Source organism: Gallinula chloropus (assembly GCF_964237585.1).
Source record: "Gallinula chloropus genome assembly, chromosome: 10".
Classification (NCBI taxonomy): domain Eukaryota; kingdom Metazoa; phylum Chordata; class Aves; order Gruiformes; family Rallidae; genus Gallinula; species Gallinula chloropus.
In genome coordinates, this window is record NC_140095.1 from 19894221 (window position 1) to 19915296 (window position 21076).

Sequence of the window (21076 nt, forward strand, 5' to 3'; positions counted from 1 at the left end):
ATTTTTCTTTTCCTTAAAAGCTGAACTCCATTTCATCCTTAACTAATTGCTGTCGTTCTTGCTTTCTTCCTGATCCCTCAACAGCCTAAAACAATTACCCTCCTGTAGAATAGCATCTCTGTCATTAACCCGCTCAGGAAAGCCATAAAGACCCAATTACAAAGAAATGTGGAGACAGTAAAACAACTACCTTCTGGCATGCCTCGAAAGATAACACAGAATGCTGAGCTTTTCAACTAAAAAGAATTAAAAAGGACGATATTTTAATCTACATTTTAAAAATGCAAATGCCTTCCCATCAGCTGGCTGGTGCAGTTTGCAGAGTTCTCAGCAGGATGAGAAATGAGGCAATCGAAGCACTTGTTGAAAAGGGAAACTGAGAAAATAATTTTTGAGCTCTGCCAAGAGCAAGACTCAGCAAACACTACCCTGACCATGCTGGGGGATGTCTGGTACTGCAGTACTGGGCTAAGGAATTCCCTCTTGCCTCACTTCTTCCTTTGTACATGCAAGGAACCGGCACGCTCAGCTTTAGCTGCCTCTGCTAGTGTACACCTGTTTCACTGTAAGGTAGTTCTTGCCCAAGCCCAAGGGCTTCCTTCAACCTCATTTTACAAAGGCAAAGTTCTGCTCGTGCCATGGGAAGTGGTCTTTGGATATATGCTGTCATACTGCATGCCAAATCCCAGGGGAAGCAGATGGAGGAAAATTAATCCCCACGAGCAGATTCACAATGTTCTTTAACATTTAACCTTTATTATATAAATAGGACATGTTTAAAGCTTTATTTGTCCTTCAACTGTTGAGACCGAGCCAGACAAGATCTTCTCTGCATCATTCACAAGCTCAGGGAAGTGTATTTTGAATAAAACACCACTAATTGTTTATTCCCCTGGAGCTGCCTTTCTGCTTCACCAGAGAGGGAACTGCTCCATCTTCCCATGGGCTTGCTCTCAGCAGAGCAGGACAGCATCTGCCAGGAGTAACTTAGTCAGGGCTTCAGGTGGGGAAAAAAAAACCTGTCCACAGGAGTATATGCCTAAGGTGCAATTCAGTGTTTACTTGAAATAAACATCTCTCCCCATGGCACTGAACAGGTTACATTGGCTTACGCGCACCTTCAACTCTCCCCATTTTTCTCTCAAATGTAAGAAAAACTATTCACTAAACAAGAGTTTAAATCTGAACCTTACAGGCTGCCTAGGCTGGTGCCTGACTTGTTCTTCGTTCTCAGCTGCTCTTTGCTTCCTTTACGCTCTAAAAATCAAGTCTCCAGCTACTTTTAGAAAGGTTTTTAAGTAGCTCAAGGCAGTGGTAACAGGGACCCTTTGGACTTTGCTGGCACATCTCTGCTGTGGAGACTGGCTGAGAGAGTTGGGCTTGTTCAGCCTGGGGGAACCTTATAGTGGCTTTACAGGACCTGAAGGGGCTACAGGAAAGCTGGGAAGGACTGTTCACAAGGGCATGATAGGACAAGGGGCAACACTTTAAACTAGAGCAGGGTAGGTTTAGATTAGACATTAGGAAGTTCTTTACTATGAGGGTGGTGTGACACTGGCACAGGTTGCTCAGAGAGGTGGTGGAGGCCCCATCCCTGGAGATGTTCAAGATCAGGCTTGATGAAGCTGTGAGCAACCTGATCTAGTTAAAGGTTTAATGTCTCTGCTCACTGCAGGGGGGTTGGACTAGATGGCCTTTAAAGGTCCCTTCCAACCTAACACACTGTCATTCTGTGACTTCCCATCTCCCCTCACACTGAGTGGGGCTCTAAGGGAACAGCACTTGGTGTCTCTGCAGCTGGAGGGATGCTGACCAGAACTTGAGGTGTTACAGCCCTGAGCAGAAAAAGTTTACACAGTTCAGCTTCATTCAGAAAAATCATCCAAGGACAGTTTGCATTCAAGTCATAAAAGAGGAGCTTAGTTTAGTGCCTGTAATTAACTCATGGAAAAGAGCAGTTTTTCCCTTGAAATTATCCAGAATCTGGAAAGGTCAAGACATGAGCTGATGTGGAAACCTAGAATGTGAATCACTAGTGTAGCAGAAGGAAAACTATATCCCTAATATTTTCCCTCTCACTGTCTAAATCCACATTGTTTCCAAAAACATAAAAGCAATTTCTGCAAAAGCTGCTTTCAAGTTTCTTCCTTCCTGATACTTGGCTACATTAACAATTCCGCCCCCAGATCTCTGATCTCATTAGTTGGTTGTATTTTTTGCAAGCACTAGGAGGATTTTAAAATCAGGTTTTGTACGACAAAAGCCTGCAGTCAAATTTATAAGTCTTATAAAATAGAGGCTACATTCAGAATTAGTACTTCTGCCACAAAAGGGGAAGCAGACTTGGAAATTCAGTAAGAAAACTTAATGAATAAAGGAAACCACAGGTGGAAGTGACAGGTACAAGGTGTTACAGGTGGACACACTGTTCCCTTTTCTTCTGGTAACTTTAACTTCATTGTCACAAAGTGGGAACAGTAATCAGGTTCTTAATTTTCAGAAGAAAAGTCAGGGTTATGGAGTCTTCCTTGTCCTACCATTAAGATAACCACGTTAACTGTGGTTATAAAAGCCATGTTAAATAAGACAGTTTAAGCCCCAAGGGAAGTAATCCTCAAGCTTTCCAACTCTGAAGTCACGCTGCTAAGGTTTTCACCCATTTCTTCAGCTTCTAAAAGTTAAAGGAAATACTGCCCAACACAAAGCAGATGCTGCTTCACATTAGCACAGGGCATTAAAGCCTGACAGTTGGTGTTACAGCATGTAAAGGATTCCCTAAGACATAAGGGCAAAATGAATACTGTCATCAAAGAGGAAACCAAAGAGCTTTGCAATTGAAATCTGAACATTAACATCTGCAGAAAGAGAATTCAAAAGCTCTACAGTCTGCTGCTTCTATCTTCTTCAGTAAAAAGACTGGACAGCATTTAAGACCTTTATATTAATTTAACCAAAACTCGACAAAGCAATCAATTTTTACATTTCCAAAATACTACAAAGCGATCAAGAAAGAAACTATTTCTCCTTTTATAGCCAGATGATGGGCAATGTCCTTGACAAAGCTTCAGCTGCTCTGTTCCCTTCTGCACTGAGCAACACGTGCTGACCACATCTGAGCAGTTCTACTGAATGTAGAGTGACTTTATGTGTATTACTAGTTTGCCAAACCAGCCCAGAATTCCAGCCAGCATCTTTTCTCTTCCAATAAAGAATTTACAGAGTAGGTGTACGTATTTTATATATACATATAAATTTTATAGATATGTGTGTCTATATAGATTTATGACTCTATATATCCACACATATATAAAAATACTGTTACCTATCAGCCAGCTTACATTTGTTGAAATTGTCACCAAATACTTTGGTGCAACAAAAGGTCTCTGCTATTTCTGTCACTTTAATTAGACATGTGTATTGTAAGCAAGGGTCTACAGAGTTGTAGACAGGTATGAAAAAGAGTCTTGTGTATTGGAATGATTTTCACCATGACTACTGTCCAAGAAAAGAGGCCATGGGATCGTCAGGTCTCTGGCGCTTCATTCTATAGGCTTCCATTTCCTCCTCTGTTGGCTCCCTGGTTTCATACAGGCTGTTGTAGGGTCTCTTCCTCTCATCTAACTGCATGATTTCTTTAACGTGGAGGAGCCGAGCTTCTTCTGCGTTTAGTGCCTGAAATGAAAGCAAAAAAACCCCCCAAATACAGTGGATGTTAACCAAAAATAAACCAAAGTTTGTATTACATTTGAGTATAATGAACAAACAGCAGGCAGAATGGGGGGGAAAGCAATACCTGTCTGTCTGGCCCACCTATAGCAGAATTAATTTAATGCTGATTTTTTTAGTGTTTAGCTTAAAATGATGGTAAAATGGTATTTAGCAAACAAGATACTGTAATCTCTTTCCAACTGCTGAAACTAAGGAAGAAACTCCTTGGCATTACCTAAAATGTAATCATGATCCAGCACGTACAAAAGCAGATAAGCAGGCAAGATCTCAGGGGTTTGGGTTGGTTTGTTGGGTTTGGGTTTTTTCAGCCAGGGTGCATAGTTTTTTTTTTTTTAATACTTTCTGAAATGTGTGTTATCCCATTCCTCAAACTACTTCTGTTGTTCCTTCTTGCTACTGAAAAGAAGCTGCACTTGTACAACGCTTCGATGAACCATAGTTTAACATTAGTTTCACATTTTGAACATCCAGATGCAGGCTGCTGTGCTTGTGGAAGGGCTGTTCAGCAGCAGTCAGCAGACAGCTTGGTGGATGGATTTATTGCATCAACTGTGACACTGGGCCTGGGTCTGGGATAGGAAGTGCTAAGTTAACCTTTGACAGTGCCTTTGATCTGTCCCTCTTTCTTCAGTACCAAATCATTGTGTTCTGCAGTGTCTTTTACAAAGCTATAGCTGCAATGGGTGCCTAGAAAAAGAAGTGTTCTAAATCTTCTAAACTAAGTCTTCCAAAACTAAATATTTATTGTATGCTTGCCTGAAATAGGGAATGCACGTTAGAACATCTAACAGCATTTTAAATTTTAGCTTAAAATTAGCATCAAAGAACATCCTACAGAATACCACAAAAACTGCATTACAGGCTTCAGAGAACTGACATTCTTGTAAGATGTATTTTGAGGTCTTTTTGCCACAAAACCACTGAAGAATATAGTGCACCTTTTTAAGTTTTTCTTGCTTCTTTTTCTCTTCACCCTCACTATCCGAATTTGAGCTCTTCTTGTGCTTCTTCTTTTTCTTCTCTTTCTGTTTCTCTTGGTGGATCTGTAAGGTGAGAAAACAGCTACTGTTAAGATTCATATTGCAAACATTAGTAATGTTCAAGCCATTAAATCCCAAGCATCTATTAATGCTATTTGAGAGCTTAGTTTTCAACAGAGATGTCAACAATCTAGTAACACAGTTTAATCATTTTCAGACTCACTAAGACTTAAATAATTTGTAGTTACACATTATCTTTCCACCTCTTTAAAAACTTTGAGGAAAAGTATCTGCCTTCCTGAGTAAGGGAAACCACCTACCTCCATCAGTGTTTTAGGTTTTGTCATGTGTTCTTCCTCTCTGGGTTGCTCTTCCAGTAAGCTTTCTTCAGTATTCTATACAACAGACAGGAGGAAGAACACCCATTTACTAAGCCTAGTTGAAAGGAAATAAAACAAATCCCCACCCCCCCAAAAAAACCTCCAAACATAAGCCCCCCAGAAAACCACCCCCCCCAAAGCAAACCAGTCTAAACTTAAGTAGGAAGATGAATGCTTTTCAGCTCTTTCCAAGTGACTAAGACAGACAATACTTACTGCAATCTCTTTCCCAGCTTCCCCTGTACAGTATGAGTACTTGACAAACGAGTGGCAGCATTTGTAACCCCACCTGCCTTCTTTCCAATAGGAACCCCAAATGCACTGCAAGAGAACACACCAGAGCAGTTATGACCACGGTACTGGCATAAGAGGCAGGCTGCAATTTACTCTTGAGGTTCTAGCCTGATAAGCAAGTTATTCGAGCCAGAAGGGAAAGTTATGAGAAATACTTCTGCAATTTGACATTAGCCTTAGAGGTATAGTTTAAAAAATAAAAAGGAGCAAAAAAAAAAAAAAAAAGAGGTAACAGGATGTGGTCAACTCAAATTCAAAGTCAAATACAGCGACTTCCCCTTCAAGTTTGAAGGTTGCCAACAAAACTCCTCAAATTCACATTGCAACCATGGCAACTTGAAATTCACCCTTGGTAGAAAAGGGAGAGTGTCACATTTGAGACAGGAGCGATGTAATTGCTGCATTAATTCCACTGTGCTGTATCCTGCCATACCTAATCCTCTTCCAATGGGAAGGGATCTACTTTTTTTAATAATCTGTACATAAGACAAGGCTTACTGTGTGGTTGTTGATCTTCACATCCTCTTCATATTTCGAGCAAGCAATAGCTTTTTCCTGTCCTTTGATGACTGTTCCATGTCTAGAGTACTCCACATAATCTTCTGTTTGAGCTAAAAGCAGTTCAGCTGGTGGGGCATCTAGATGTTCTTGTCCTCCATACTAAAATGCATATAGAAGTGACACGTAATGATTTTGCAACACCACCACCCACCCTCAGCCTTTTCTATACTTAAGCATACATTTCAAAATCTTCACCTTTGGGACCTTCTGAAGTGGATGGAGAGAGCTTAATCCCTAGTGAATAATTATGAAGTACAGCTCCTCCTATGGCCATTGTGGTGTTTTTTGGTGGTCTGTTTATTGTTTGGAGTTTTTTAACCAACAAAATGAATATTCCTCACTCAAGACAGGAAAACTTTTCAGACCAAACCAAAAGGCTCTGGCATAACCAGAGCAGTATGTTCTGTCCCCCTCCCAACCTGACTCAGATCATTTAGATCAGAATCTAAATGGATTATTTAGTTATCAGTTGTATGAAATAAATATTTATTGAGAAGACTGCACCTAAAACTTGAGTCTGAAATTCTGCTTTTCACATTTACTTGAAAAGAAAATGTAAAAATATTTTTGGGAGACAATTACTTGGGCATTTTACAAAAGATTCCACTTCTAGACAGCAAAACCAGCCATTTGTATTATTAAAAAAATAAATCTGAATTCCCACTCCTCCTACATACTGCTGTCAGCTTTTTCACTGGGTAAATTCTGACAGTTAAGGCAAGAGCTCCCAGTAATCCAAAGAAATACCAGCAGATCTTCAAAAGTTCCTATATTAAATAACACAATCCAATTAATGAGATGGTGTGTATAGATATAAAAATATTTTTATAAATCTAAGCTGCTGCAAGCAGCTGATGCACTTTCACATGCATTACTAATCCTATTTGTTCCCCGAGACCCAGACTTCAAACTCAATAGAATACTTATGAAGTAAACCCAAATGTCTATTACCTTCTCTAGGATGCTTTCTTTCTGCTGTGCTTTGAAATCTTCTTTTTTCACTTTGAAGGATTTATAAAGTAGCTCTAGTTTTGTAGGATCTGCTTGAAGATGAACTTCAGAGCCTTTGTCATAAGCCTCCCAAGCAAACACTGTGTACACAAGAGGTTTCACTCAATATTTGTTCTAAAACTGACATGTGCATTCAAATGATGAACTTTAAATCTGTAGTAATTTGAAAGAAAGCCTCAATCTAAAAAGACTTCTCTTCTTCAAGAAAGAAGTGTTAACTTACATCTTTTAAGACCATTTCCTTAAAAAACCCAACCCCAAAGCAAACCCCACTTACACTGAGTCTGTGCCATTGAAATGGTATCTCCAGTGTAGCGAACAAAGTTGTCACCTGCATAACCAACTCTGCAGAAAAGAACAGGACGATTCTTAGCATTTAAGTAATGGGATTTCCTTGTAAGTACAATCATAGAACACCATCAGGAAAGGAAAAAGTCTCCTTTGTGCCCAGTGACTCCTAGCTTCTGGATTTCTGAATCTCTCCTTCCGCCCAGGCCCAGCGTATTTTACTGGGTTAAAGCCTGGGAACAGCTTTCCTGCTCTCAGTTACCTTTTACACACCCCTTGAAGAGATGTGCAATGAGTCTATGAAACACAGGCTGAAAATCAGACCATGTTAACAGTCCAATTTCCCACACTTTTCCTCTCCCACTCTGAAAAATGTACAGTCTGCAGTAGTGTGGCAGAAACATGGATTCAACAAAGGTCAAATTATGACTTGAGAGAAGTGAAAGCAGCTGCATCTTAGAAAAACAAACTCAAAAGTGACTGGGGTTATTTTAGCTGGGGGCAAAGGGAGGGAGAAAGAACATTATTTGCTAGCATTTAGCCTCTGCCATTCTATTTCAGGCAGCAAGCTAATCCAATTACTGTTCTCTAAATAAATATTTCTACTCACAGCCTGTCTAATCTGTGTGTCCACAGCACCACACAGGCTACAGCAGGGTCACAAGTATGACAGCCTGATGTGCAGCCAAAAGCCAGCCAATGGCATTCTTTACTGTAACATTCTACCTAAACAATGCCAAAGCTTTCAGACCCTTCCTATGCAAACTCCATTAATATATGGGGAGTTTTTGCCACAGATACTTCATGCTAGTCTTCAGGGCTGAATGCCTCCCAACAGACAAGGGATGAAGTTTAAGATTTGATTACAGAAATACTTTACATAACATCACTACTGCTTAAGGCATCACCTCTAGATACAGAGGTGTTGTAATCCCTGTACTAAATGGTGGTCCACATATTCCTCAAGGTTAAGGGCCAGTGTTACTACAGTACCCCTCTTTTATACACTAAATCAAAAAGTTCTGCTAAATAAAACATTTTTTCTATGTTTACTCCTACTTCTATCCAGAACAAAGGATTTATTAGTAAAAGGTCATTCAGATAAAAGAACATGAAACTATTAAACTAATTTTTAACAGTTTTGTTGGATACACATGCATGACCCTGGGTTAACTTACTCATCTGGATTCTTGCCTGTATTGGCATATGGGTTCTCCCTCATTGCTCTTGTTTTGGGATCATAATAAGCAGAATTTGGATCAAGATTCCTCAAGTACTGGGGAAAGAAAACAACATATAAGATATCTGATATTTATGATTTTAAAAGAACTGAAGTCACTATTGTATCCCCCAGCTTAGACCATTTAAACAGGTGTACCTGTGTAAAAGGATGATCATGACGAAATCATAACACAAACAGGAATAGAACTGAGACCAGACCTAAATCCCCAAACCCCAAGACCTATGTGCACACTGAATGAAACTGAGTGTACAATTACCTCCCCTGAACACAGAGAACACCTGTGAAGACTCTTTACTCACTTTTGCAATATCTTCCCGAATACGTAAATTCCGAACTGTGATTCGTCTTTTAGAGTCAAAGTTCTGCCCAGGCATGTCAATGTCATCTGCATACTTATCTTCATCTTCATCTTCGCTGTTATGATCTCTTTCCTGAGAAGAGATGGGAAACTTCTTAATAAAACTGGGCATTCACTCCAGAGAAAAGTAGAGGAATCTGATGTTAGTGGTTTCATTAAAAATTCTGCAATCCCTGTAGTTAAGTTGGCATTATTTACTTGGGCTTAAGTGCTATCATGCTAGTAGCACTCTGATCTAACATTCATCAGTTTTCAGAAATCCTTTTGTTAAAGGATTTCCATTCCTCACATGGAAAGTTACAAAAACATAACTGTGATGATATTAAGAAAAGCTATTCTGGGCAAAGTATATGTTTAAAAACTAGTTATGTGTTTGCATCTCTAAGGTTTGGTGGCACACAGGAGTTAAAAACAAAAACCCCTCTGTGAAATCCAACAACCTCTGTTCAAGAGAACTGTCAGCCAGTAACACAAACCCAACACTGAAACCCTTATGCCACCCTTGTTTCACTGTTCCACTAACTACAGGTCCTTTTTCCTGCCCATGGTGTGATGCAGTGGGTAATCATCTTACTGTCTGTGAATTTGGTTCCTCTTCTCCCCACTGGTGTCTTGGGGAGTTCTGCAGCAAACAAAGAGCACATCAGCAGAGAAGACAAGATAGTAGAGGGAGGAAAGATGGTAGGGAGATAAAGAGCAACCAGAGCAGAGCTTCGATGTTGAATGCAAAATACAATTTACTTGTGGCCCAACATGCACAGAGACTGCTATATTGTCAGTGTTCCAGGAACAAGCTCATGTGTCTCTTACAGACACATGCTGGAGACCTCCTCACTGTATTCCCAACTAAATTCCCAAGCCTTCGCAAGACTGGCAAATTCTAGAGCTGTCACTATTATTTAGAGCTCGTTATGCCTTTGAACACTAATGGTTTAGACTGGAATATTTCATATCATGCAAATATAACCAAGATTAAGCTTTCAGAGTTGAAAAAATAATTCAGAAGATATGCATATGCAAGTATTTACTTAGGATGGACAGGACCATGGAGCATGAATCAGAAGCCATAATTTAATCCAGAGAAGCACAGCAAAGTTATTTTTTAACCTGCTTAGCCCCTAATTTGGGAATATTTGCAGCAGTGGAGATGGAAACAACTGGGAGTCCTGGAAAACTAACCAGCAAACTGGCCAGCACTGACTATGCAAATTGGCATCAGTCCTGGTCCTCTCCATCAGAGGCAGTTCTTATGGTTCAAACACGCTTTCCTCCTTTCAGCTCCATTTTAGACTAAGTATTTGAAGACAACAAGTGCCTTTTGGTGAAAACAGGCATTAAAAAGAGAAAGAATCTTTTCTGTGGGGAAGGTCTGAATGCCGTGGTTTGTGCTGGGTCGGAGATTAAGTTCACTCTGCCCTCTAGTGACAAAATGCAGCGTGACAACCTCTGGAAAATGGAGGCCCAACTGATGGAGTCTGCGGCCTGGTGCTTTTTTTCGCACCATAGGGATTATAAAAACCCCACACTTCTGACCTGTAGCAGTCTCTACATTTTCCCCATTTCATAAACTCAGGATATTATAAAAAATGCCTTTTAAATTTAGAATTTTATAAGAGGAGTTTATAGAAGTCAGTGGAAGATGCAAACACTGCTGTTGTAAGCCAGAGGGAAATAGGGATGCTCAGCCTTCAGAGACACTGCCAACAGCCATAATAACGATGGAAGAAGAGACAAGTTTGGTTCTGAGATAAAGAAAATACCTTCCTATTCCAGTTTAGACTAAACATTACTAAAACAATCCAGTCACATAACAGCCATTAAAACATGAGTCAGACATAACAATCTTTAAATACAAAAGAACATTCCAGTACACAAACAAAACTGCTACATGCAGAACTAGTTTTTCTAACTGAAAAATCCAGGTTGTTAATTTTAGCAAGAACAATAATCACACTGAATTTTTGCCCATAAGGGGAAAACAAAGCTACTCTCATTTGAAAGAAGATGCTTCAAACTCATAAATGGGACACAGAATATGCTGGTGCTAGGAAAAATCTTTATAAATTGCTGAAGGGCACATAAACAATAGCAGTATAGAGAATACAGGCATCAGAGAGCAGAATAGTAACCTGTTGCATTTTTATTTGGCCTAACAAAAATAAATTATGGTTTAGGTTACTTACCACTTGCTCCAGCTTTCCTGATGCCAGCTCTTCCTGAAGCTTCTGGGCTTTCAGCGTCCGTTTGGCCTGTGTATCATGAAAATGTCCTTGTTTTAGTATTGCTTTTTAATAGCAATAACCTCTCATGCTGCTGTCATTTACATTTATTCCTTATTATAAAAAATTAAGTTTTAATTCTCTGGGTCCTTGTAAAAAATGAGCAGCCTGGAGGTATTCCCCTCCTGTGCTTTGTTATCACATTTTGAGTTCCAAAAAAGCTACATGTGCATTAACCACCTTACTACTTTAACTTACACTGTTAAATAAAACAGTTCACTGGAACTCATGAAGCTACACTGTCACCAGATGTATCCTAATGTAAGAAATTTAGTTCAATAGCATTTAGGAACAATTATGCTTCATTATTGCTTCCTCATAATCTCCTTAGGAACTTCAGTACTTGATGACTGATGCTGCAAGTATTTATGTTTCATCCAGGAAGCACCAACATCTAGAATGTGAAGTGAGATCCTAAAGCAGCTGGTAGTGAACTTTTGTGTTTGACATCACAGAACCACAGAATGGCTGATGCTGGAAGGACCTCTGCAGACCACCAGGGAAAATCTCCCTGCTCACAGCAGGCTGGGCTACAACAGGTTGTCCAGGACTGTCTTTATTACTCCAAGAATGGAGACACACAGCAAATGCTCCTCCTCCCAGCCAAGCCAAACACTGAAGCTTTCTCCAGTAAACCATGGTGTCCACATACCAAATCAACCTTGGAATATTCCTCTACAATTTTCATGTGCTCTTCAGGGTTATAACCATTCCAACGATCTCGCTTTCCATCGTAATCAAACATCAGTTGAGGCTGCACATGCTCATCTGGTGCAATATTCATGCCTGTGTATTTTGCTCCAACTTTCCTGGGTCTCTGAAAGGAAAAAATAATGGTTGAATCAGTGCATTAGACTAAAATAAGTTATTTGGACATCCTTGACTTCAAGTAAGCACTACCTGGCAACAACTAAAATGTCAGTGTGTTATCAGCATTATTCTCATCCTAAATCCAAAAAACAGCACTATGCCAGCTGCTACAAAGAAAATGAACTCTACCCCAGCTGAAACCAGGACAAGCTTTTTCAAAACCAGTAATATCTATAGCTAGCTATTTTCCAGTAAGATTTGAATTCACATTGTTTTAAAAACCATTAAAAGATCAACAAAAGTCAAGTTTACCTCCATGCAGTCTTTCTTTTTGTGTGTCAAGGCACCACAGTTCTCACAAGCTCCTTTACGATACCGAGTTGCTACAGAGTGCTAAACAAGAAAAAGAAGAGTGAGCTGTACAACCCTGAGGCAAGACCTGTACTTGTGTTCCCAATAACTAATTAATTTTTTCAATACAACTGTGTGTGTACACACAACTGTGTGTGTTCAATACAAAGTGTATGTGGTCTACCCAAACCCAGAACACATACTGTGACTGTTACCACACACCTTGACTTGCCTGCTGAATAAGAATTTCCAGCTCCCACTCCTCTCAAAACCATGGAGCCAGAGTTACATATTTATAGGGAGTCAAGGTTGTGCTCCTTATTTCCTCATGAAATCAAACAAAACCTTTACTTTATGGCAAAAAAATATTTTGCATACCTCCTGAACTCCTCGTTTGTACCAATCTCCAGAGGAGCTATACTGTTTCTGCTTCTCTGGCTGAGGTCTCTGATGCTTTAGTGTAGGTCTTTTAGAGGGATCTATGTACCATGGTACTGAAGATATGTACTGAGGAATATGAGGATTGATATCTCTGTAAAAGACATTTTGTAATAAATAAATAGCATAGAGAAAAAAGCCCACAGCAACTTAGCCTAACAGGTAACTCTCACATTGAAGTTCAGTGTTGTAGGTGTAATAATAATGAAATTGTTACAGTGCATTGCAAAATAAGCCCTAATTTAACTACATAAACACAAATTTTCCTTGAGATTTTGCTGCCATCTAATTCACCAAAATTCCTGACTCCAAATCAAGTACTTTATTCTACACAGTGTTACTGAGCACACAAATAAGAAGACTTCTGAGAAGCAATTAGCTTTATGGGAGCAATAGAGAGGGAACAGGTAAGGTTCACACTGAAGGTCCATAGTACTATGTTTTGGTCACTTTTAAAATACCAGTTGTAAGTAGCTGCCTCGAAGGGACTTTTTAGCAGCACCATCACAAGATCACAGTAGATAAACACTGAACCTACAATCTCTTGAAAAAACACCTGTTCTCTGAGGATGACTGGGACATTAAAAGCAAACCCACAGAATTCTACCATTTCATTCCACAATGACTGATGTGTAACCCTCATAATTTTTCTGTAATCCCAACAGGAAAAAAGACATTTTTAACCAGCCACTTCAGAATAAGTACAGCTGTAGTAAGACTTACTTTCCTTCTTCATCCACTTCAGCTGGGGCATTTCCTAATTTTCTTTGTTCTTCTAATTCCTTCTTTTTCCTCCAGTCTTCCCTTGTCATCTTCTTTGGCTCCTCCAGGCTCACATCACTGGACCCTCCTGAAGAAGCGGTGTTTGCTACCGTCCCTGATGCCATTTTGCCTTCTCCCCTGTAACAGAAAAACAAAACTAACTACAAAAAATCCTTAGAGCTCCACACCATCTGCTGGCACTGCTCTTCGGGATGGTTCTGTACCACTCAGTGAAACCAGCAGCCCCACATTGTGCAGACACAAGTCCTGTCACCAAAACAAGTACCGGTGCTCAAAGAGAAGCTCTTACCGGTGGTTCTCGCCTCTAACAGGACAGGCGGTGGGGACGAAGAGCAGCAGCTCCGCACGCAGCCACAGACACCCTGTCAGGCTCTCCCCGCCGGCGCGGAGCAGGACACGGCCCCAGGCACCGCCGCGGGTGCGGGCAGAGCCCGCGGACAGGCCGGAAGGCCCCGCCGGGGCCCTGCGCGACGCCCAAACCCGGGCCTACGCGTACCCCGAAGGCGAGGCAAGGGGGTGACCGCGAAGAAGCGGCGCCCCACCAAGGTCTAGGCCCGGCCCACGAGAACACAGACCCTTCCCCAGAGCCCCGACCACCTGCTCAGCGGCCGCCCCCCGCCCGGGAAGAAACGCGGCGCCCCGACCCCCCCAGCCCTTGTTTACCGGGTAGGCCGCGCCGCCGTCCCACAATGCACCGTAGCCCCGCCCCGCGCTGCACTCCGTCACGGGCCAGTCACTACCGGGGCGGAGCCATGCCGCCACCATAGTAACGTGACGCCTGCCCCGCCACCGGAACATAGGGGGTGGAGCCGCGGCGCGGGGCAGGGGAGGCGGGGCGGAAGCGGCACTGCTGAGCCAATCGGCTGCTGCGCGTTAATCGAAGCAGCCAATGGGCGCTGCGGAGGCAGTTTAAAAGCTGCCGCGGCGGGGCCTGAGAGCTGTCTCTCTGGTGTTACGGTTGGGATCCCTGTCGCCGCTGTCCTGCCGCGGTGCTGGGAGCTGCCGGTAGCGCTTGAGGTGAGTCTTCCCGCGGTGGTGCGGCCCGGTTAACGGCGGGACCCTGCGTGCGGGACGGAGAGTGGCCCCAGTGGGGCGGGGGGGCGTGAGGCAGGGAGAGTGGCCCTAGCTGGGGGGGGGGGGGGGGGGGAGGTGGGGAGGTGAGGCCTGCGGTTGTGGGGCTCGGGCTCTGCTTCAGGCCGCAGCGGTTAGAGGCAGCTCTGCCTCAGGCACCTCTGGCAGGAGGGGCCGCTTACCTGCCTGTGATGGCACCCGCCAGCTCCCGCTGCTGTTAACAGTGCCAGGCAGGGCTGGGCTCTGGCTCGGGTGCGGCTGAGAAGCCCGAGTGATGTATCTGTCTGTACGGGGTGTCCTCTGATGGCTCCTCTTTCTGGTGAAGCGATGTCTCTACCAGCACAGCAGCTGCCACTGGCACTGCGGGCTGGATTGCAAAGCCGAGAGCTGTGTGCTTTCCTGTGCTGGGGAGATGCTTGAGGCACCACAGAGAAGTGGTGAAGTAAGTCAAGTGTAGTGGGTGTTTTAATACAGGATTGCTAGAGGCCTTGCTACTTCCCTGAACTCAAACAAGCTCCTCTAAGGCTAAGAACCTACTGTGTGCAGTAATGATGCCTTCAAACATAAGGGTCTGTAGCTAAACCACTGCAAAGTGGTGTGAAGCAATGGTTTGTTCCCTCTCCTCCAGGGGCCAGCTGCTAGCTATGTTGTCTCTAATGCTTTTGTTCTTAAGTGTGGTGGAAGAAATGACAAGACTGTGTTTTTCTTTCCTGTGTGGGCTTTCCAGAGTGGTCTCTTCAACCAGAGGATGGCAACAGTAATCTTTGTTGATAAGGAGAATGGTGAAGTTGGTGCTACTAAGAATCAGCGCAGACTCCCTTCAGGACCCTGTGTGTATATGATGCCCTGAGCTAGTAGGGGGTCAAGTGAAATGCATAAATCACATGGTGTTATTTGTTGTTTTGGACAGTAATTGCTTTCTGTTCTTTTATCTACTTATCTACTTATCTAACTGATTCTGTTAAGCTCATCAATCACTAACAATTTGTTATAGATGGGGCTTATGCTCCTGAATTATGAATGGTGAGCAATTATTTTCGACAACTAGTTTTCCAGCTCACATACTTACTGAGGTAGCTTTGGTATTATGTGGTCCTAAAGTATGTATTTTTTTCTCCCATCCTCTCTCCAGCAAAAGTTTTATCTGAAAGAACACAAGTTAAGACTCCACTTCCTAAAAAATTGATCAGTACACCTCCAGCTGCACCTCACTCTGTTAGAAAGGCCCTTGGAAATGTGAACAGAACTGGAGGAGTTGCAAGCAAGATGGAGAAGATAGGACTGAAAAATCAGCCTTGTGCTGCAAGCAAAGTGAGTACAACATGCTTCTGAGAGAGGAATTGCACAGCTTGCTTACTGTTTTGGCTTAACCCTGGAAGGCAGCTAAACACTGCACAACTGCTTGTTCACTGCCCTCTTGGTGGGATGGGGGAGAGATGAGAGTGAGAACTTGAGTTGAGATTAAAACAACTTAATTGAAAGAATATCAAAACCAGTTTCTTGCCAATCCCTGGGAAGTGGCAGCCCTGGCAAACTTTCCCACCAGTTTTCATTGTGGAGCATGTTATCATATGGTATGAGATTCCTTTGGTCAGCTGTCCCAGCTGTGCCCCCTGCCAACTCCTTGTGTAACTCCAGCTACTTGCTGGTGGGGTGAGAAGCAGAAAAGGCCTCTACTCTGTGCAAGCACTGCTCAGCAGTAACTAAAACAGTTGTGTTATCAACACTGTACTTATCATGAATACAAAACATGGCATGTGAGCTGCTAAGAGGAAAAATAACTCTATTTGAGCCAAAGCCAGTACACCTGCAAAGGCATATGGAGTACAACAGTTGCAAGAAGCAGCTCTGAAGACAATAGCTTGCATTAACATCTTGTTTACATGTTAAATAGCAGGAGTTTGGTATTATGAACCTAGGTGTGGTAGTGCTGTGACTTATTCCCACCATATAATACAGCACAACATACTCAGCTGAAGCACTTGCCCATCTCCAGCTTGTGCTGAATGCTTTACAATTTAAGTTTAACTGAGGAGACTCTGGCAGCAGCAGACTTGTCTGTAGACCAGCTGCTGACTGGGGCTAAACCATGACACCTGTATAGCACAGGAAAACCTCTGCAAAAGTACTGCAGTAGCTGAATGAATTTCTCTCTTGAAGATTACTGAAAAGACTGCTGGAGTAGAAAGCTGTGATGTAGTGGCTGAAGAAGATTGGCCAGAAATAGAGAACATGTTTCCTTTTGATCCTAAAGGTAAGAACTACTAGAGTAATTATTAAAAAGAACAATTTGGCTTTCATGAGTGATGCTATAAGTCCGCTGCAATAGCTTGGCCAAAGAAGCTAGCACTGCATTTTTCCTGTCCTTCAACATAAGGGTGCTGGCTGCTTCTGAAACACCATCTTGTTCTTGTTTATTTCTAATAGCAATACCTGTGCTCTGTACATGCAATAGTTGGAGTCCATTATCATGGTGGCAGGGAATGAGTTCCAAAGAGCCATGCATGCTACAGCCTCAACTCACTACATGGCAATAAATTGACAAGGATTCTAAGGAATACCAAAATGGTCCTGAAGGGTAGGCTTATCTTCAGAGTGTATGCCAAGATGGTCATTTGCAATGGAAGAGATTCCTGCTGCTGCAGGATACAATAGAATCAGTCTGGTTAGGGTTGGAAGGGACTTCAAAGCTCACCTAGTCCCAACCCCGGCCCTGGAGAGGGACACCCTCCACTAGCTCAGATTGCCCAACACTCCATCCAACCTGGTCTTGAACCCTGCTGGGGCTGAGGTGCTGCTGCAGGTTCTCCAGGCACCCTGTGCTAGGGCCTCACTGCCCTCACAGGGAAGGATTTCTTCCTAATATATAAATCTCCCCTCTTTCAACTTCCAGCCATTCCCCTTTGTCCAATCACTTCCCTTTCACACAGTCCCTCTCCAGCTTCCTCACAGCCCCACTGTAGGTACTGGAAGGCCTCCCCAGAGCCTTCTCTTCTCCAGGCTGAAGAATCCCAACTCTCTCAACCTGCCTGCAATAGGAGAGGTTCTCCAGCCCTCTGATCAACTTGGTATCCTCCTTTGGACTTAATACCTATCTTGTACTGGGGGCCCTAGAGATGGATTCAGTACTACAAGTGGGGGTCTTAGAGTGGAGTAGAAAGGAGAATCATCTACCTTGACCTACTAGTCATGTTTCTTTGAAAAGTGCTAGTGTATGATATTTTATGGATAATTAAAGTATAACTGCTAATAAATTACCCTGACCTGATATCACTTAATCTAGAAGAACTTGCAGCTGCTTAAGCTACTGCTATTGTACACTTCCTGAACTACACTGTCTTTCTTAAACAGACTTTGAGAGTTTTGATCTTCCTGAAGAGCACAAGATAAGCAATGTCAACCTGCATGGTGTTCCCCTCATGGTTTTTGAAAGAACATATGACAAATTTGTGAACATGGTTCCTTCACCTGTGAAGATTGAAGAGCTTTCATGGGAGTCTAGTAAGTGGAAACTTAGCTTAGCATGAGTTCCAGTGCTCATTAGTGATTTGGGAGGGAGGGTAAATGGCTGCAGTAGTGAATGGCCACTGCTGGCCTCACTGCAATGGCATGTTGGCAGCTTTTGGTGTATAGTCAAGCTGAATTGAACTGGGTGACCCTAGTATGAGAGGTAGTGGTCTCAAAGTGATGTTGCTGAGTCATCTCTTACAGTGCACTATGAACTATCAGTTAGGTGGAACTGGCTTATGCAGTAAAAGACTTCCCTTGGTCATTCAAGAGGCTTATGCTAATCCACTGGGACCTAGTTTATGTTGGAGTAGAACTTCTGGGTTCATAGGGAACTGACTTGCTCTACTTCTAACTTTCAGGGTTGCTACAATCAACTACTGACTTGCTTGCTACCCTGGATGAGATAATTGACATGCCACTTCCACAGTATGACCTTTAATGCATATTCTGGAGCTTCTGTGAGTTAAATTTCTTGTACTTCTGTATTTTAATAAAGGCTAATCTGTGTAATCCTGGACTTGCCTATTTTCAGTTACACCTGAGGTGTAGGTAGTGAAACAGCCTCTTTTCAAAGCACTCTGACAAGCAATTAAAGTAGAGCCTGAATAAGCTTCTAAGCAAGACTAACTTACTGTCATGAGCCATATCCAGGACTTAGTACCTGCTTCCAGGATTTAGTACCTGCTTATTAGATGATGTGGTCATGATGGGTTAGAGGCCATTCTGACCTTGCTGTTTACATAACTTTACAAGGGTTTAAAACTAATTTTCTCTATAATAGTCAGTATGGGGCTGTGTTTTGGATTTGTGTTAAACTGTGGCAGATATCTGCTACCTGCTGAGCAGTGCTTACACAGTCAAAACTTGCACTGCCCTGCCAGTGAGTAGCTGGGGGTGCACAAATAGTTGGGAAGAGACAGCTGGGACAGTTGACTCCCAACTAACCAAAGGGATATCTCATACCCTGTGGTGCTATGCTCAGTGTATGAAGCTGGGGGAAGGAGAAAGGGGGGCAAGTTTGGAGTGATGGCAGTTGTCTTCCCAGCTGTTACACATGCTGGAGCCCTGCTTCCCTGGGGGTGACTGAACACCTGTGGGTGATGGGAAGTGGAGAGTGAATTCTTTGGTGTGCTTTGCTTGGGTGTGGCTTTTGCTTTACGTATTTCCTCCTGGGTTGAGATAAAGTCAGTTTTTCCTCACTCTTGCCTGTCCTGCTGGTGGGGAGTGAGGGTCTAGGTGGTCCTTAGTTGCTGGCTGAGGTTAAACCATGACAAGTGTAAATCAAGTACTAGAGCTACTTCTCCCAGTTTTTTCCTTGAATGTCTGCTCTTAACTAAGACTATACATTGGGTTCTTGTGTGGTTGTAGACAATTTAAATTGTCACATCATTATGTGGCTCTTTCTACTGTGTGCAGTCTGCTCTGTGAGGGAAGTCTGGTGGAGCACCATCCTTCAAATTAACACACAGCTCCAATTTTTCTTTCTGCATTGTAGAGGCCTCAGCTCCAGGTCTTAATCATATAAGACAGTCAGTTGCAGAGGTGGTCAGCCTTCACTGAAATCAAACTGCTTTCATAGTTCCTGGGCAGTACTGCAGCAGCCTGAGCTGCCTGCAGCTTTTAGCTCATCCTTACCATGAATCATGATGCTGTGCCTGTTTTCTGGTCTTCATGATACACCTGAACAGGAACAAATGCCATGTCAGATTGGCCATGAGTAAGTACACTGTGGCACTACATAACTGCAAGCAGGGGCAAGATTGGCTCTTCAGCTCACTGAATTAACAAGAAATCCACTTTAATAATTGCAAGCTGATGAAAAGAGGGAAATGTTCTAACTGAAGCACAGAGTTAATTTGGTTTGGGTCAGTGCTGCATCCCAGGGTTCTGCTGCTTGGAGGCATTCTGTGGCTGTGACCTGACTGCACATGATGAGATGTGAATGTGTAACCATATTCCTTTCATGCTGCTGTTTCTAGGAAACCTAAAAATGCAGGCAGCAAAGCAGCCCTTGTTTTCCAATATGTTGTCTAGTTTGAAGGTGCTGAAGGGAATGCATTTGGCATGCTGTGATGTAAGTAATGAAGAATCTTTTTACCCTTGATAAAAGGTAATGAGCAGAGAATACCTATGTTCCCTGTTTTGGATGCTTCCTTGAGACATACTCAGTTTCCTTAATGCTTTTTGCTCATCAGGAGGTAGATGGGCCTTTGGGAATTGTCCTGTTGCAAATTGTGGCCTTCAGTCTGTTAGGACTACAAATTTGCTGTTGCTGCTCCTGAATTCAGACTTCTGATGAAGTGAAAACAGTCATTCTGTTTCTTTCTCAAATTTGTCTGGTATCAGTTGAAGTGCTAAACTGCAATGAATTAATTATATGATAGGTGGTCTTTATCTCTCACTTCCTGCCTTGGGTTTGAAACTTCAAAGAATTCAGAGGAATATCAAATTAAACAGGGAAAAAAATGATTAAGGCAATTTTCTCTAAGGACTTTGGGTCCTGGCTGATCCTTAATTGCATTTTAATGTCTTTTCTTTTGGAAATAACTTGGCCAGCTCAGCTGAGATTGAAGTTTGATGGATGTAGTCTGACAGCCACTGGAGTTAGACTGTAGTAACCATAAAAGTGACAAGATGCATCTTCCTTTGACTTTTTGTCTTCAGTTCAAACGAGCTGGGAGAAAATATTCTGAGCCCAATTTTACAGAAACACGCCTGTAACGAGGGCGCTGAAACTGGTTCCACAGTGCCATCATGTGGCTGCTTGTAATGCAGCTACACAGGTAAAAATACTCTTTGGGATGCAAAGCACCAGATCCCATACTGGGAGATACCATAAGGATGTGACACTAAATCAACGTGGATGTGAGCTGTAGCTTTTTATGTACAAAAGGACATCTCCCCTGGAGAGACGCTAGTGCTCTGTATGTTTTATGGGAGTTTATCATGGCAAAAATAATTCTTTTTGGTTGCCTTAAAATATTCACTGT

General features: G+C 42.6%; 2 protein-coding genes across 4 annotated transcripts; one reads left to right on the plus strand and one right to left on the minus strand.

Moving 5' to 3' along the window:
• Positions 1 to 2928: 2928 nt before the first annotated feature.
• On the minus strand, positions 2929 to 14192 carry SLU7 (SLU7 homolog, splicing factor). 3 transcript variants are annotated; one of them, XM_084268498.1, is made up of 16 exons: positions 14169 to 14192; positions 13446 to 13622; positions 12663 to 12816; positions 12246 to 12326; positions 11776 to 11940; positions 11028 to 11093; positions 9419 to 9466; positions 8786 to 8917; positions 8422 to 8519; positions 7233 to 7300; positions 6896 to 7035; positions 5882 to 6043; positions 5306 to 5410; positions 5030 to 5104; positions 4668 to 4772; positions 2929 to 3672 (listed from the first exon to the last, which is right to left on the minus strand). In XM_084268498.1, the coding sequence occupies exons 2-16, from the start codon at positions 13607 to 13609 to the stop codon at positions 3493 to 3495; spliced, it is 1743 nt and encodes a 580-aa protein (XP_084124624.1). In that variant the 5' UTR covers positions 13610 to 13622; positions 14169 to 14192; the 3' UTR covers positions 2929 to 3492. The 3 variants fall into 3 exon arrangements, with proteins under 3 accessions (XP_084124624.1, XP_084124625.1, XP_084124626.1); XM_084268499.1 differs by having other exon boundaries at positions 13446 to 13641; positions 14169 to 14179; XM_084268500.1 differs by lacking the exon at positions 14169 to 14192 and adding an exon at positions 13795 to 13977.
• A 277-nt stretch (positions 14193 to 14469) lies between these two features.
• LOC311195438 (securin-like) lies at positions 14470 to 18584 on the plus strand. Its single transcript, XM_084268836.1, has 6 exons — positions 14470 to 14522; positions 15304 to 15406; positions 15709 to 15887; positions 16737 to 16830; positions 17928 to 18077; positions 18446 to 18584. The coding sequence occupies exons 2-6, from the start codon at positions 15325 to 15327 to the stop codon at positions 18523 to 18525; spliced, it is 585 nt and encodes a 194-aa protein (XP_084124962.1). The 5' UTR covers positions 14470 to 14522; positions 15304 to 15324; the 3' UTR covers positions 18526 to 18584.
• Positions 18585 to 21076: the final 2492 nt, after the last annotated feature.